Source organism: Dysidea avara, chromosome 7 (assembly GCF_963678975.1).
Source record: "Dysidea avara chromosome 7, odDysAvar1.4, whole genome shotgun sequence".
Lineage (NCBI taxonomy): Eukaryota > Metazoa > Porifera > Demospongiae > Dictyoceratida > Dysideidae > Dysidea > Dysidea avara.
The window spans coordinates 25,044,803-25,057,847 of NC_089278.1; the positions used below are offsets into that span (position 1 = coordinate 25,044,803).

The 13,045-nt window shown below is 34.6% G+C and overlaps 1 protein-coding gene across 3 annotated transcripts in view; it reads right to left on the reverse strand.

The window, feature by feature from the left end:
- Positions 1–13,045, reverse strand: part of LOC136260322 (uncharacterized) — a 57,297-nt gene that overhangs the window by 26,314 nt on the left and 17,938 nt on the right. For all 3 annotated transcript variants that reach the window (XR_010703495.1, XM_066054015.1, XM_066054016.1), the window contains exons 13-35: positions 11,692–11,895; positions 11,508–11,645; positions 9,607–9,810; positions 9,415–9,552; positions 9,163–9,363; positions 8,863–9,003; positions 8,612–8,809; positions 6,542–6,679; positions 6,288–6,494; positions 6,093–6,230; positions 6,004–6,036; positions 5,764–5,955; positions 5,575–5,709; positions 5,328–5,525; positions 2,308–2,460; positions 2,055–2,264; positions 1,859–2,002; positions 1,610–1,810; positions 1,421–1,558; positions 1,168–1,371; positions 722–1,087; positions 531–668; positions 277–474 (exon numbers count right to left, since the gene is read on the reverse strand). Coding sequence is in view for 2 of the 3 variants with exons in the window: in XM_066054015.1 (XP_065910087.1) it covers positions 277–474; positions 531–668; positions 722–1,087; positions 1,168–1,371; positions 1,421–1,558; positions 1,610–1,810; positions 1,859–2,002; positions 2,055–2,264; positions 2,308–2,460; positions 5,328–5,525; positions 5,575–5,709; positions 5,764–5,955; positions 6,004–6,036; positions 6,093–6,230; positions 6,288–6,494; positions 6,542–6,679; positions 8,612–8,809; positions 8,863–9,003; positions 9,163–9,363; positions 9,415–9,552; positions 9,607–9,810; positions 11,508–11,645; positions 11,692–11,895 (4,017 nt within the window). In the remaining variant the exon portion in view is untranslated. The remainder of the gene's footprint in view (positions 1–276; positions 475–530; positions 669–721; positions 1,088–1,167; positions 1,372–1,420; positions 1,559–1,609; positions 1,811–1,858; positions 2,003–2,054; positions 2,265–2,307; positions 2,461–5,327; positions 5,526–5,574; positions 5,710–5,763; positions 5,956–6,003; positions 6,037–6,092; positions 6,231–6,287; positions 6,495–6,541; positions 6,680–8,611; positions 8,810–8,862; positions 9,004–9,162; positions 9,364–9,414; positions 9,553–9,606; positions 9,811–11,507; positions 11,646–11,691; positions 11,896–13,045) is intronic.

A 13,045-nucleotide genomic window follows, 5' to 3' on the forward strand; every position in this document is an offset into this window, starting at 1 on the left:
TCTGCATTACTAATGAACTGATGTCTGTTATGATGCATGTAACTAAATTCAGGAGGAATTTTAAACAGTGGGTTGTGATAAACAGTCAATCCCAAATACTTTATTCCCTAATAACTCTATTAAGTTACTAGGTATTTGGTCCTCTCTAATACAGTGGCCAAAAATTTAAAGTTACAAGATATTGAGGATTACTGGACCAACCCAATATTCTCTATGTAGCTATAAATATCAGGCTATTAACACATCAACTGATGAGCATACAGTCACTCAACTAACCATCCATATTAACTATCAGTAAAAGAGCTTCACAGGGAGTTCCTTGAGAAACATAGTTTGGTGGTTCAATGCTTACATTGAAGTGGTCTATCCCTTCCAACTTTTCATTATTCAGTAATGTAATGTTAAACACTTTAGTAGTGTCTCCAGTTGTAAAAGTGATAATACATGATGGGGTACAAATGTAGTCCATTCCTTCTGCAATAAAATGAAATACTTATAAATGTCTTTACATAATATATTATTTCACTTACCAGTTGCATTAATATCCATAATCTTTACTTGAATTATGATATCAACTGATGATGGATTACTAAGGTCCAATGCTAGCTGTACACTTTTCCTGTTTATATCCATTAGGTACACTGATTTCATGAAATGCACAGTAATAGCTGAAACACACAAAAGTAAAGAAAATGTGTTCACTACACAATTAAGCACTTACGATCAGTAGTAACAATGACATTATCAGGACTACCATTTGTCACATTATCAGGATGGGAATTTGAAACAATGGTAAGACTAAATGTCTCATCCTCCTCAAGTACACTGTCATCACATATTGGAATATCCACAAATTGTGAAGTCACATTAGATAGAAATGTAACATTGTATACTCCATACATGTTGGATTTCATGTGTTTACTACTATTCAGACCTATTGCAGTAATGTTGCTAGATGCAACAACCACAATAATGTCAAATGATGATGGGTTGCTAAGCATTAGTTGAACTTGTGTGATTCCATTATCCTTGTTATCCATACCCTCAACACAGCTGAATTGTACTTGACTAAAATTCACTGTGATAGCTACAAACATATGCATGTGAATTACATTAACATAAACATTGTGATTTCATGCATTATTACTACAGAACATAACTGCTTACAATCGTTGTCTTCTATAATCACCACTGCTCGGCTACCATTGCCAACAAACACATCATAAGGAAGTGAGTGTGAGTCAATTGTAATATCAAGTATCTCATCAATTTCCAATATGTTGTCATCAGTTATTGAAATATCATAGAATGCCTCTGTTATATTAGTAGGAAATGTAATCATGTATGGCCCCTGTTCATAATCAGTATCACCTGTGTTGTGTGTCAACATCATAAATAGTTATTGTATTGTGTCACTTACCCAGAGCAGTTATACCAGTGGTATTGGTGTATACAATTATTTCAAATGCAGATGGGTTAGTGAAAAGTAGAGCACATTCTAATTTTGCATGATCCTCTTTTACATAATACAGTGAGTGACTGAATTCAACAATGATGGCTATGTGGCAAAACAATGAAGTATTAAATCTATTAATAGTGGTTAACTTACGATCATTATCTATTATGATTACTGTAGTAGTATCAGTTGATATCCTATCACTAAGTGTTGGATCATCAATAGTAATTGTTATAGTAAATGTTTCATTGTATTCTAATATGTTATCATCATACACTGAAATGTTAAATGAAACACTCTGTGTTCCAGCAGATAATACTAAACTATATGGACCTGATCTGTAATCAACACCTCCTGTAATATCACAACATTACAATACAAACGTGAATACAAAGTGCCTACCAGTTGCATTAGTACCATCAGTTAATGTTTCTACAGTTAAGCCAATTGATTGTGATGTCTGATTACTGAGGTTTATTTCAAGATGGACTTCTCCATCAGACTCACCAACCATATAAGCTGACTGATTAAATGTCATCCTTGCAACTATGTAATATGACCAGAAATCATCTTACCAAATATCACTAAACCCACTCACCAGTACTATCAATAATAACACCAGTAGCAGTCATTTCAGTTCCAGCAACAATCGCATTACTTATTGATAAAGGAATGGTAAAAATCAATTCTATTTCTTCCAATGGTTCTATTATGTCATCTTCAGTAATTGGTATGCTAATTTCAATTCCAGTAGTTCCAACAGAGAAAGTGGCCAACAATGGTGTTGACGTGTAGTCCACCCCATCACCTGATAAATTAACATCATTACATTGCAGCTAAACACTTCTTACCTTCAGCAGATAATGGAGACTGTTCAGATGGTATCACTGTTATAGTAATGTCACTGGAGGAGGTACCTCCACCCAGAACCAAAGCAATTGTCATATTTGTGGATGACTCTGAACCCATAAATTTTGATTGAGAAAACTGTACAGTCAATGGCCCTATAATGGATTACTTGTGTTAACCTTGGCTAATAAACATACAGTACTAGTGGGGGAGTTCCATGGGTTATATGGAGTTCTTTTTGGAATAAACCCATACTGCTAGCTATCACAATTCAATTGAAATGAGATTTGCCTGGTGCAGCAAAACTGTATTTTGTTAGTTTAGGAGATACTTACTCAATACGTACCTTATAGCATCAAATACACTTGTTTTACCTTCCTTTACTGCAGTATTACTAGAGATGTTCACCCAGCACTCATGCACAATAAACACCCCTTATAATAATAATAATCAATAATCATTTTGTTAAGTTTTGACTCTATAACTTCTATATTTTTGCTGTTAAAAACTTTTGCAACTACAAAAAAGATTTAACTTGCTGAATAGAGGTTAGTTTTAGCTACTAGCTATCACTTAGCTACTGCACTACAATAGCTAGCCAGGATCTGCCACTGACATTGTGTAAAGCTATGGTTTGTACTAATACAAGAATTTTTGCACCACACTGATTGTTCAGTTACTCTTTAAAGCATCACTAGGTTAATTTTCTTTGCAGTTATCAAATATACTAGTGTGCTTTAATAGGAATGCAATTTGGATGATAATTGTCATGTGAAAGAGACAACATGTGGGAGTGAAAGAGTAGAGGTGTAGATTTCCCAAGAACCTAATGGTACATATATAGCTAGCTACAAGCAAGTATACACATCAATGTTCATCTGGGTGGCCAAAGTTATGTCCTTTGCTTCTTTGTTCACTTAATTGGGATCAACTGCACTGAAAAACCGCCACAATACACAGCTTTAGTAGCTGAAAATGTGTGTTGGAAATCTTCAATCAAGTCTAAATATGTAAAGATAATGAGGTTAGATGATTTGGATTGAAGTGGTTCATTGACTCCTGGTGAGTGTGTACTAAGTAGATTTGTTTAGTTGACTAAACTGCAACAGATTAAAAGCATTTCTCTGGCACATACAACAGTGGCGGATACAGGGGGGTTGCAATGGTTTCAGCTGAAACCCCCTTTGAAAATAGCACTAGGGACCCACCGATTATGCTCACTATTTTACCTATTATGCTATGCTGCACCGCTCAAAATTTTGCCTATTATGCTTAAATTAATGCTCAATATTTACCTATTATGCTCAAAATTATGCTCGATATTTATACCTCAGTTCCCATATTTTTTCTAGTAAGTTTGCACTTTATGAGTAAATAGTAAGTTGCTGAAGCACAGACTCTAAATCCTTGCTTGTCAAAATGCATGTCACAGAAAAGGTCGATATACTCTAACAGAACAGTCAGCTGCCTGACTATTCTCTGACTGTTCTATTAGAATATATCGATCTTTTTCTGTGATATGTATTTTGATAAGCAAGAATTTATGGTAATGTACAAGTGTTCTGCCTATTATGCTAGCATTATGCTCAATGATTTCAAGCACTTATTATACTCATTATTATGCCAGCATAATTGGTGGGTATCTAAATAGCGCGCCCCCCAATTTTATTGACGACTCGTCATGTGGGTGATAAAATCACCACGAGTTATACATAGTGTGTTATAGTAGGACTTTCTCCTGGCAAAACTTCATACTTTGGTCTTTGAAATCACATTTATGGCATTCAACAGCAGGTTGTGACCTTTTCTTGGGGGGGGTCTTCGACTTACAGCTAGGCTGAAGTTGAGTGGAATCTGAAACCCTTTCTGAAAATTTCTAGATCTGCCACTGTACAACGTGACTGGCATATATGTATGGGAGTGGCTATTCGCACATCACTGCTATGCAAAATACTATTACTATTTGTATGGCAACCATCCATCATTACTCTAGAATCAAATACACTATACTTGACATACTTGTATGAAGGCAACCTTTTGGTGAGTTCTAGGGTTGGAAGGTACCATCACCTCAAACTCACCAAAAACTTACAAACAGTGAAAGAAATTATTATGCTTCACAGGCAAACCTAAATAATTACAGTGTTACAGTGTTAGGGTCTGTTCAGCTTTGCTTTCTACTTCATTTGGGTGTATATAGCTAGCTAATATAGGTTCATACTTGTTTACACTTATAAGGTACAAACTAAGGAAGGTGATAGCTAGTTGCGGTGTAGCATAGTGGTAGAACTGTAGCCTGATGTAGGGGGTCCCAAGTAGTGCTCTGCGATATACCGGTAATACTGTTTATTGTGATAAATTATCATAACCGATTATCATACCGTGACAGCCTTTGATAACCGATATATTGAAATACCGGTATATCGATGAACACCAGTATAGGATTCCAGCCTTTGGTGTTTAATTATCCAATTTGTTGATGGTTTAGTAGACACGCCCTAAACAAAAACTTGAGGTTCTCACATTACAACACATGCCTACTTGTACTGCACTATAATATATATATATATATAGTATCAATACCGCAAAGCACTAGTCCCAAGTTTGATCCTTTAAAGTGTTGCACTTTTGTTTGTTCGGGACTCTAGGATTTATTTTTGATTTCGTGACTGCCATACTGTACAAATGGCAATGTGTAACTGATACAGTACAACTATGAGTCATTGTGCAATGATCAGTACATAAATCCATAGTACACAGTTGAACTCTTATGAAAGAATTGATTCTCAATTAGCATGTTGATCACTGGTCACAATGACATCAGTAGCCATCAATTGTAATAATTATAATACATGTGGCAATGGCAATGGCAAATGCAGGCAAGTACAAAGATTGTTATTTAGAATATATTAGCATATACTATTGATTCCCCAATTTGTTGACTCTGCATGGTTTTTTAAAGCTGCATATACACCTTGGCAGTTATGGCATGAATTGTATTTATAATACGTACATTGCTTACCATCATTGTCTATAATAGTTACTATAGCTTCATTGGGAGTACCACTAATCACACCCTGTGGTGACACGGACAAGATGGTTAGCTTAAACGTTTCCCTTGGCTCAAGTATTGTGTCATCCTTGATAGTAATATTAATCAATGTACTATTCCTTCCAGCTTCTAGTGTTACATTGTAGATGTCTGATTGATAATCATTACCTGTGGATTAAAATTGGTCTAACACATTGCCTGAATTACTTTCAATTACCTGTGGCAGTGATGCTACTAGCTTCGACATTCAGTACAATATTACTCAACAATGGCACATTAACTAACACCAGTGCTTGTAGTAGAGGTTCATTCTCATTGACTTCATATGTTGATTGATTGAACATCACCAAACCTTTGCAAACATTTGGTATCACGAAATAATTATTATGACACAAAAATTACTTACTGGCATTATCCACTATTAACACAACAGCCTGGTGAATGTTTCCCAGGGTTATATTGGGGTGTAAAATATCAGATATTGTAAGGTTAAAAGATTCTCTCCCTTCAATTGTTCCATTAATATCTATTGCAATGTCAAATGATAATCTTGTTACTCCAGAGGGAAATGTAATGTTGTATGGTCCAGATATAAAATCTTAAAAAATTCTCAAGTAATTATTATTTCACCATTGTAAATAATTACCGATTTTATCATCAGATGTGAAATCAGCACCACCTGAGTAAAGTGATAGATATACTAGTATAGAAATGATTGATGATGAAAATACTAACCCGTTGTATTATCGCTGCTGCTAACAACAGTAACTGTTATTTTAGTAGAAGACGGATTGCTGAAAATTATTTCCGGTCTGGCCACTCCAATATTTTTTGCAAAAGTGTACAATGATTGGGAAAAACTTACTACAATAGCTGCAAAATAAATTTTCAAAGTATTGTTAATGTTAACTTATTTGTATATGTACTTACCATCATTGTCGATAATTAAAACCATAGTTTGATTAGGGTTACCAACATAGACGTTAGCTGGTAAAGAAAGTGGATTAACTGTTAGATTAAACACCTCCAAATTTTCAAGAATATTATCATTGATAATTTCAATTCTGAACTGACAACTAGTTTTTCCAGCAGGAATTATCAAGTTGAAAGGACCAGAATCATAATCAATACCTCTTCCTAAATATGTTATATAACATTACTGATTAGTTATTGACCATGCTTACCATATGCAGTAATATTGATACTCCTAACTTGTATTGTGATATCAGTCGAGGATGGATTAGTAAGAAGTAACATAGGTTGTACCACTTTAGTATTCTCATCATTAGTATAGAGTGACTGACTGAAGTTGACACTAATAGCTAAAATAATAATGCAATACGTAATACATTACTGAGTGCAAAAGTAAATTTAGTATCAAAGTGAATATGGCCACATGAATGATTGTATGCATAATACTGTAAAATAGAGTATGCACATAAGAAGAAGCTGGGAAGATTTAGGTTTTTATATATTTATTAAGGCTTTACAGCACAAAGGTCTGTAGGACACCTGGTCCTAAAGGTGTTGTACTAAGTATGTTTGAAAAGGTGAGAAAACATCCATGACTGGACCTAGGCAGCCTCAAACCTGCAGCCATCTGATTTACGCTCGAATGCTTACAGGAATCTGACAGGCGGTCAGAATGTTTTCTCCTTGTCAATTTCATGTATTTGTATCCATAGGAACTCTAGAGAGTGACTTAAGTACCCCATATGGAACCAATGGATGTTAGTTTATTTATTAAGGCTTTACAGCATAAGTGCTGAAGGTCTAGGTGCAGAAGCAGCCCCTCAAAATCTTTGATATGTACCATCTATGGTGGAAGCATAGATAGTAAACCTAATGTATATACCTTTTTGGTGGTGATGTAATTATATTTTAACTAATGAAAGAAGGAAAGGGAAAGGGCTAAGCTCTATGAATAATTAATTTTAGAAACACTGCAGTTGCTTAAAGCTGTTTAAATTGAAATACTCTAATAGAGTAGTCAACTACTCTAATAGAACACCGAAAAGGGTAATTACTTTACTGAATTTGTAATAAAATAAAGACCACTGTGTAAACTGATATTGAAAACCTTCTTCTTTTTGTCCTGTGCATTGTCATCTCACCAATGTTGCAAACATTTCACAACATCATATTCTACACCTTTTCACACCATTAAAATTATCCCACTACTGGCCACTAGGGACTTGCTAAAGGCTGAAAGTCCACTCTGACAACTTGTTGAATGAAAAAAATCCCAAATCAGTGAGTCATTAAATCCCAAGGCAACTTGTAGTCTGGGCAAGTTCTTGGGGAATCATACAGCCAGGGACCTGGAATTCTCTCTGCATTCAAACTCTACCTGCCTCTACTAAATATCATGATCTACCACACATTATAAACTGTTAACTATTGCACTATGGAGGTAGATGAAAGCCTGATTCAATATAAAAGTTAACATGCTGATTGGTGTGGAAACACCCTGGGATGGTGTGCACCCGGCATATTCGAGCAGTGCACACCCCCAGGTGCAATCACCACTTACCATGTATTTAGTATGTGTGCATACAAAATAGACATACTATATGTTTTCCTAGCTATACACACCACCCTTCCACCACACCTAGCTCTATTGCCTACTTTTCCCTAATTTTAACCACAATAACATTTTCCACAAAGCCATAAAATGTCCGTGAACACACCATGCACTATGGGATCTCGTGATCTCAAACCTGTCAAGCCAGTTTATTACAATGAATCATTATGATGTCATTATGTCTCATTTGTCCTACAAGATTGGTGGAAGTTTTACCTGAAACAAATGCATTGATTTCAGTTTGTGGTGCTAGCACTGGGCTACTTTGCTAATGTACAATGCCGCTCTAATGGACCTTACAATCATCTTATGGATTTTGTGTTGCTGAATTTAATTACTTTACCTGAAAGGCTAGTTTATCACTAAAGGATGCTGGCTTCATTCAGGATGCTGGCTTCGTATGGTACGTAGGTTTGCACTGTATCCATTCTATGCCCACACCAAGGCTCCACACATAAAAACTTTTCTCTTTTTATAATGTAGTAAGGAGAATTAGGACAAACAGTGCAACAATTGTATCAGGTACATACATTATATGATTGAAGAAAAGTCTGACTGAATTATTAGGTTGAAATATGAGTAGACAGATAAGGAAAATGAGAAATTCCATCAAATAGTGTATATATATATAATAGAATCTTAACTTAGTAATTTATAACCATGCACTCACGATCATCGTCAAGTATCAATACAGTAGTAGATTTCTGACCACCAGTAGTAACAGCATCAGGTAGTGATGATGAGTCAATTGTTAATTGGAACATTTTATCTCCCTCCAACAAGTTATTAGTAGTTATTGAAATATTGAATGTTACATTAGTCTGATTGGCATACATAGTAATGTCATATGACCAGGGATTGTAATCAGCTAGAAATGATGTATTCATTTGATATTCATTCCTATGTATGTATGAAACTAACCAGCAGTCGCATTGATGTCAACACTATCAACTTGTATAGCAATATCAAATGATGATGGGTTACTGAAGATTAACCTTGGTTGTATCAGTCCATTGTCTTCTTTAGTACTATAGACTGAATCATTAAAATTTATTGTGATATCTAAAAAGACACAGAGGAATTTACCATAATTAACACTGTAATTACCACAATATTTGCATATATTGTGTGTACACACTCATATACAATGAAGCATATACTTAGCTGAATTGGTCTGATATAAATAACACAATGCGCGATATGCCAATCACCAATACTTACTGTCATCATCCTTTATAACAACTTGCAAGCGGCGATCACTGGATAATACTTCACTGGGTAGAGAGGATGAATCAATGGTTAGGTTAAAGACTTCAGTATGCTCTAAAATATTGTTATTTGCTATGGAGATATTAAACCTTCTCCTGATCATTCCAGCAAATAATGTAACATTGTATGGTCCAGTAACATAATCATCATCACCTGTAATAATATAATACTATTAGTACTTTATCTGTATGATCTATTGTATACCATTTGTAGTGATGTCAATGGTGTTAACTTGTACTGTTATATCAGTCATTGATGGATTACTGGATACTAGTTCAACCTGTACTGCTCCACTGTCCTCATCAGTAGTGTATGCTGACTGACTGAATGTGATGGTAATAACTATGGTATTTATATACTTTATACTAAAACTGTTAATGATGTTGAAATACTTACGGTCATCATCCACTATCATAACAGAGGTTGTGTTAAGGCTACCAGCAGTAACATTATCAGGTAAAGATGATGAATCAATTTTAAGGTAGAATAATTCATCTCCTTCCAAAATATTGTCAGTGATTATTGAAATATTAAAGGTCACATTCACTACTTCAGGAGGTATAATAATGTTGTATGATCCAGAAATATAGTCAAAATCTCCTACACAATGTACATGTACATGTAACAGTTGGTAACACAAGTGGAAAAACTTGAACAAAATTCAAAAAAGAACATTATAAGATTAATATCATGTGCACAGTGAATTTTTAAGTAGGTATGTGTCTAAAACTACTGTTAACTGTGGGTGTACTTCTGGTTCTAGAAACTATTCCCATAAAGAATGTTTATTTGTTTACTTGTTTGCATGTCTTTCTGCAACCATATGAGCAAAACATTTTATGCTAAAAGCAGTCTGTATGTGAAGAATGTATCCTCAAACTGAGACAGTCAAATTAAAGCTATATAAATCTTGAATTAAATTTCCAGACAGGTAACCTTTTTTGATTTCTAGTGGTTTTTCATGCCAGTTAAAAATATGAGGTTTTGGAGGATGTTGTGAACAGCCTCACACTGTAAAAAAATTAGTAGTGAATTTCACTATTAATTTCTGCCCAATACTCACTTTTAATATTTTAAAGTAGTGACGTTTACTACTTTTGTAGTGACCTTCACTACTCTTTTGTAGTGACCTTCACTACTCTTTTGTAGTGACCCTCACCACATATTCACGATACTGACGGTCACTACAAAATAGTGGTGAACATAACTACACAAAAATAGTGAGTATTGTGGCAGACATTAGTAGTGACCTTCACTATAGTTTGTTTTTACTTGGCTTTAAGCTACTGAAACTGAAAAACAATGTAGCTGGCCTCATAGGCTACCACATGTGTTCAAGTTGAAAAGGGTCTTTTCACTACAAAATGAAGAACAACTTTAAGGAATTCTTCCCGCTGTGGCTAGTTTGCATTACCTATTAAAATTTCTACAGTGTGAACATCCTTGTACAAAAAGTAATTTTAAGCACACATACCAAAACAAATTAGAGCAGCATACAGGCTAGATAAGCCAAATGGTACATTTATGTACTTCAATATTTTAAAATGCAGCTGCTTTTGTTATCGAACCATGCCAAGTAGTAATGATTTCTGTTATACGTACGTTCAACAGAATGTCTTGTTAAACCTAGCACCTGTGGTTGCTGCCATTGTCAAATCAAAATGTTCAACAAGAACTGTTCTCAACAATGAAAGCAGTGCTCAGTAGACCATATGACCTCCCTTTCATGCTACTTTAGATATCTTTTTGAAATATTATAAAGAATTATATACCATCATAGAAATGAAAGAAAACAGTGCCTAAGCCTATTTTTCATCTAGAATACTTTCAGGTATTTCCCAACATTGTGCTCTTTGGGATTCCATTATATGTGTTTGGATTATGTTCTAAATTTGCAACACTGTAAACCATAATCATTGTAATTTTATATGAATGCTATATTAGAGTATTTCACCACATACTGGCTGTTCTATAACAGATTACTGATCTAGTGAATAATGTGCAATACATTTCAATACACAATACAGTAATGACTCTAATGGTCTATAAAGGAATTTTTGTTTATTTGAAACATCTACCTAAAATTCTAATAATATTATTTTTACTGCCATGCAATTATTTTATCAACATATTGGTGCAGTACTAAAGAACAGCATGAAAATTGTCAAAGGGAAACATACATGGGCTTACACAGCAAAAGGTAATATATGAGTAATCTACTTACAGGGTTGAGGCATCACTAGATTATGGCATTTAAAGTAGTTATCCCACAGCAGGCTATGTGTACATACACTCACCTGTTGCATTGACATCAGAACTCTTTACTTTTATAACGATATTAGTTGATGATGGGTTACTGAGAATTAATACAGGTTGCAATACTCCATTATCTTCATCTATGATGTAAGTTGACTGACCAAAGTTGATGGTAGTTTCTGTGCATTAAAATCAATTAAAAGAACCAGCATAAAAACTTATTACCATCATTGTCCACAATAACCACTGAGGCTTCAATGAATTTTCCAAGGAAGATTCCAATTGGTAAAGAGGATGACTCAATGGTCAAATTGAAGTTTTCAACTTTTTCCAGCAAATTGTCATCAATTAGCTTAATATTAAGAAATCCTACAGTATTTCCAGCAAGCACAGTGACATTGTAGGGTCCAGAATTATAATCAACATCTCCTACAAAATAAACATTTTGTATGGCATTAAAACAGTACATATTGTTTAAAATCTTACACTATGTTCTGTACTGTTACTGATCATGACATGCTCTTTCTTGACAATATTATGCTTCATGTGTAACATCCTTGGTTACATGGTAACTACAGTAGACACATAGGGGCAAAAATGACAAAACCTGACCAAAATTCTGATGGTGGAACTGAATATACCAATAAAGTATGTTACTAAAAATAGTCTTACAACTTTAGCCAATTACATAGGAGCTGAACCCATTACTTCTCAGCAAGGGTTCATTATACTGAGGAGACTATCCTATACTCTCATATATATATATATATATATATATATATATATATATAGCTACCCCTGTAGAAGGATGTATTGTGAAGCTATGATGCAGAGCCTGCTCATTTCTCATTGTATAATTGATGTCATTAATTGAACATAATATTGATTGAATGCATGCTAAACAATGTAGCTAGCAACCAAACTAACCTGAACTCTCAGCATTTCTCACTGAACTACAATGTAAGTGTACCTTCATGGGTTTAGACAGCTGTGTAGGTATTTCTTGTCAGTCTATTCATGAGTATGGCTTTCCTGGGTGTTGTGTATGTGGCTAAATGATAAAGATTCTTTTTGTACTTTTATGGCTGCTTTTATGTCACAAACCATACCACCTTGTCTTTATGTCATAACTTAATGATACGCCCTTCTACAGGAGTATATGATAGTTGAACTCTTGCTCTCAGTTGATATCTTATAACTGTACTAACTTTTCAATTGATTATAAATATTCAGATCAGTAACATTGATAAAACAGCTTGTTGACGAGGTGGCCTAACTAATAACCTTTATAAAATAGCTATACAGCTTCAGGGGGTGGGTATGCCCCCAGACCTCCTGCTGCAAAACATTGTCAGCCTCCCCTTACATCAGCAGCTTCCTCTGCCACTGAGCAGACATGTATTTTTCACAGTACATCAATTGCAGTAGGCTAGTGGTAATTTAATTTCACTGTTTGTTTGAGGTATGGTTCTCAGTTAATTAATAACAATTTATAACTTAAATTTCTGCCTTCCATCTGGGTTGCATAAGTAGGCTTATAACTTACTCCATTGCAATCCTGTACACACAATATAACAAA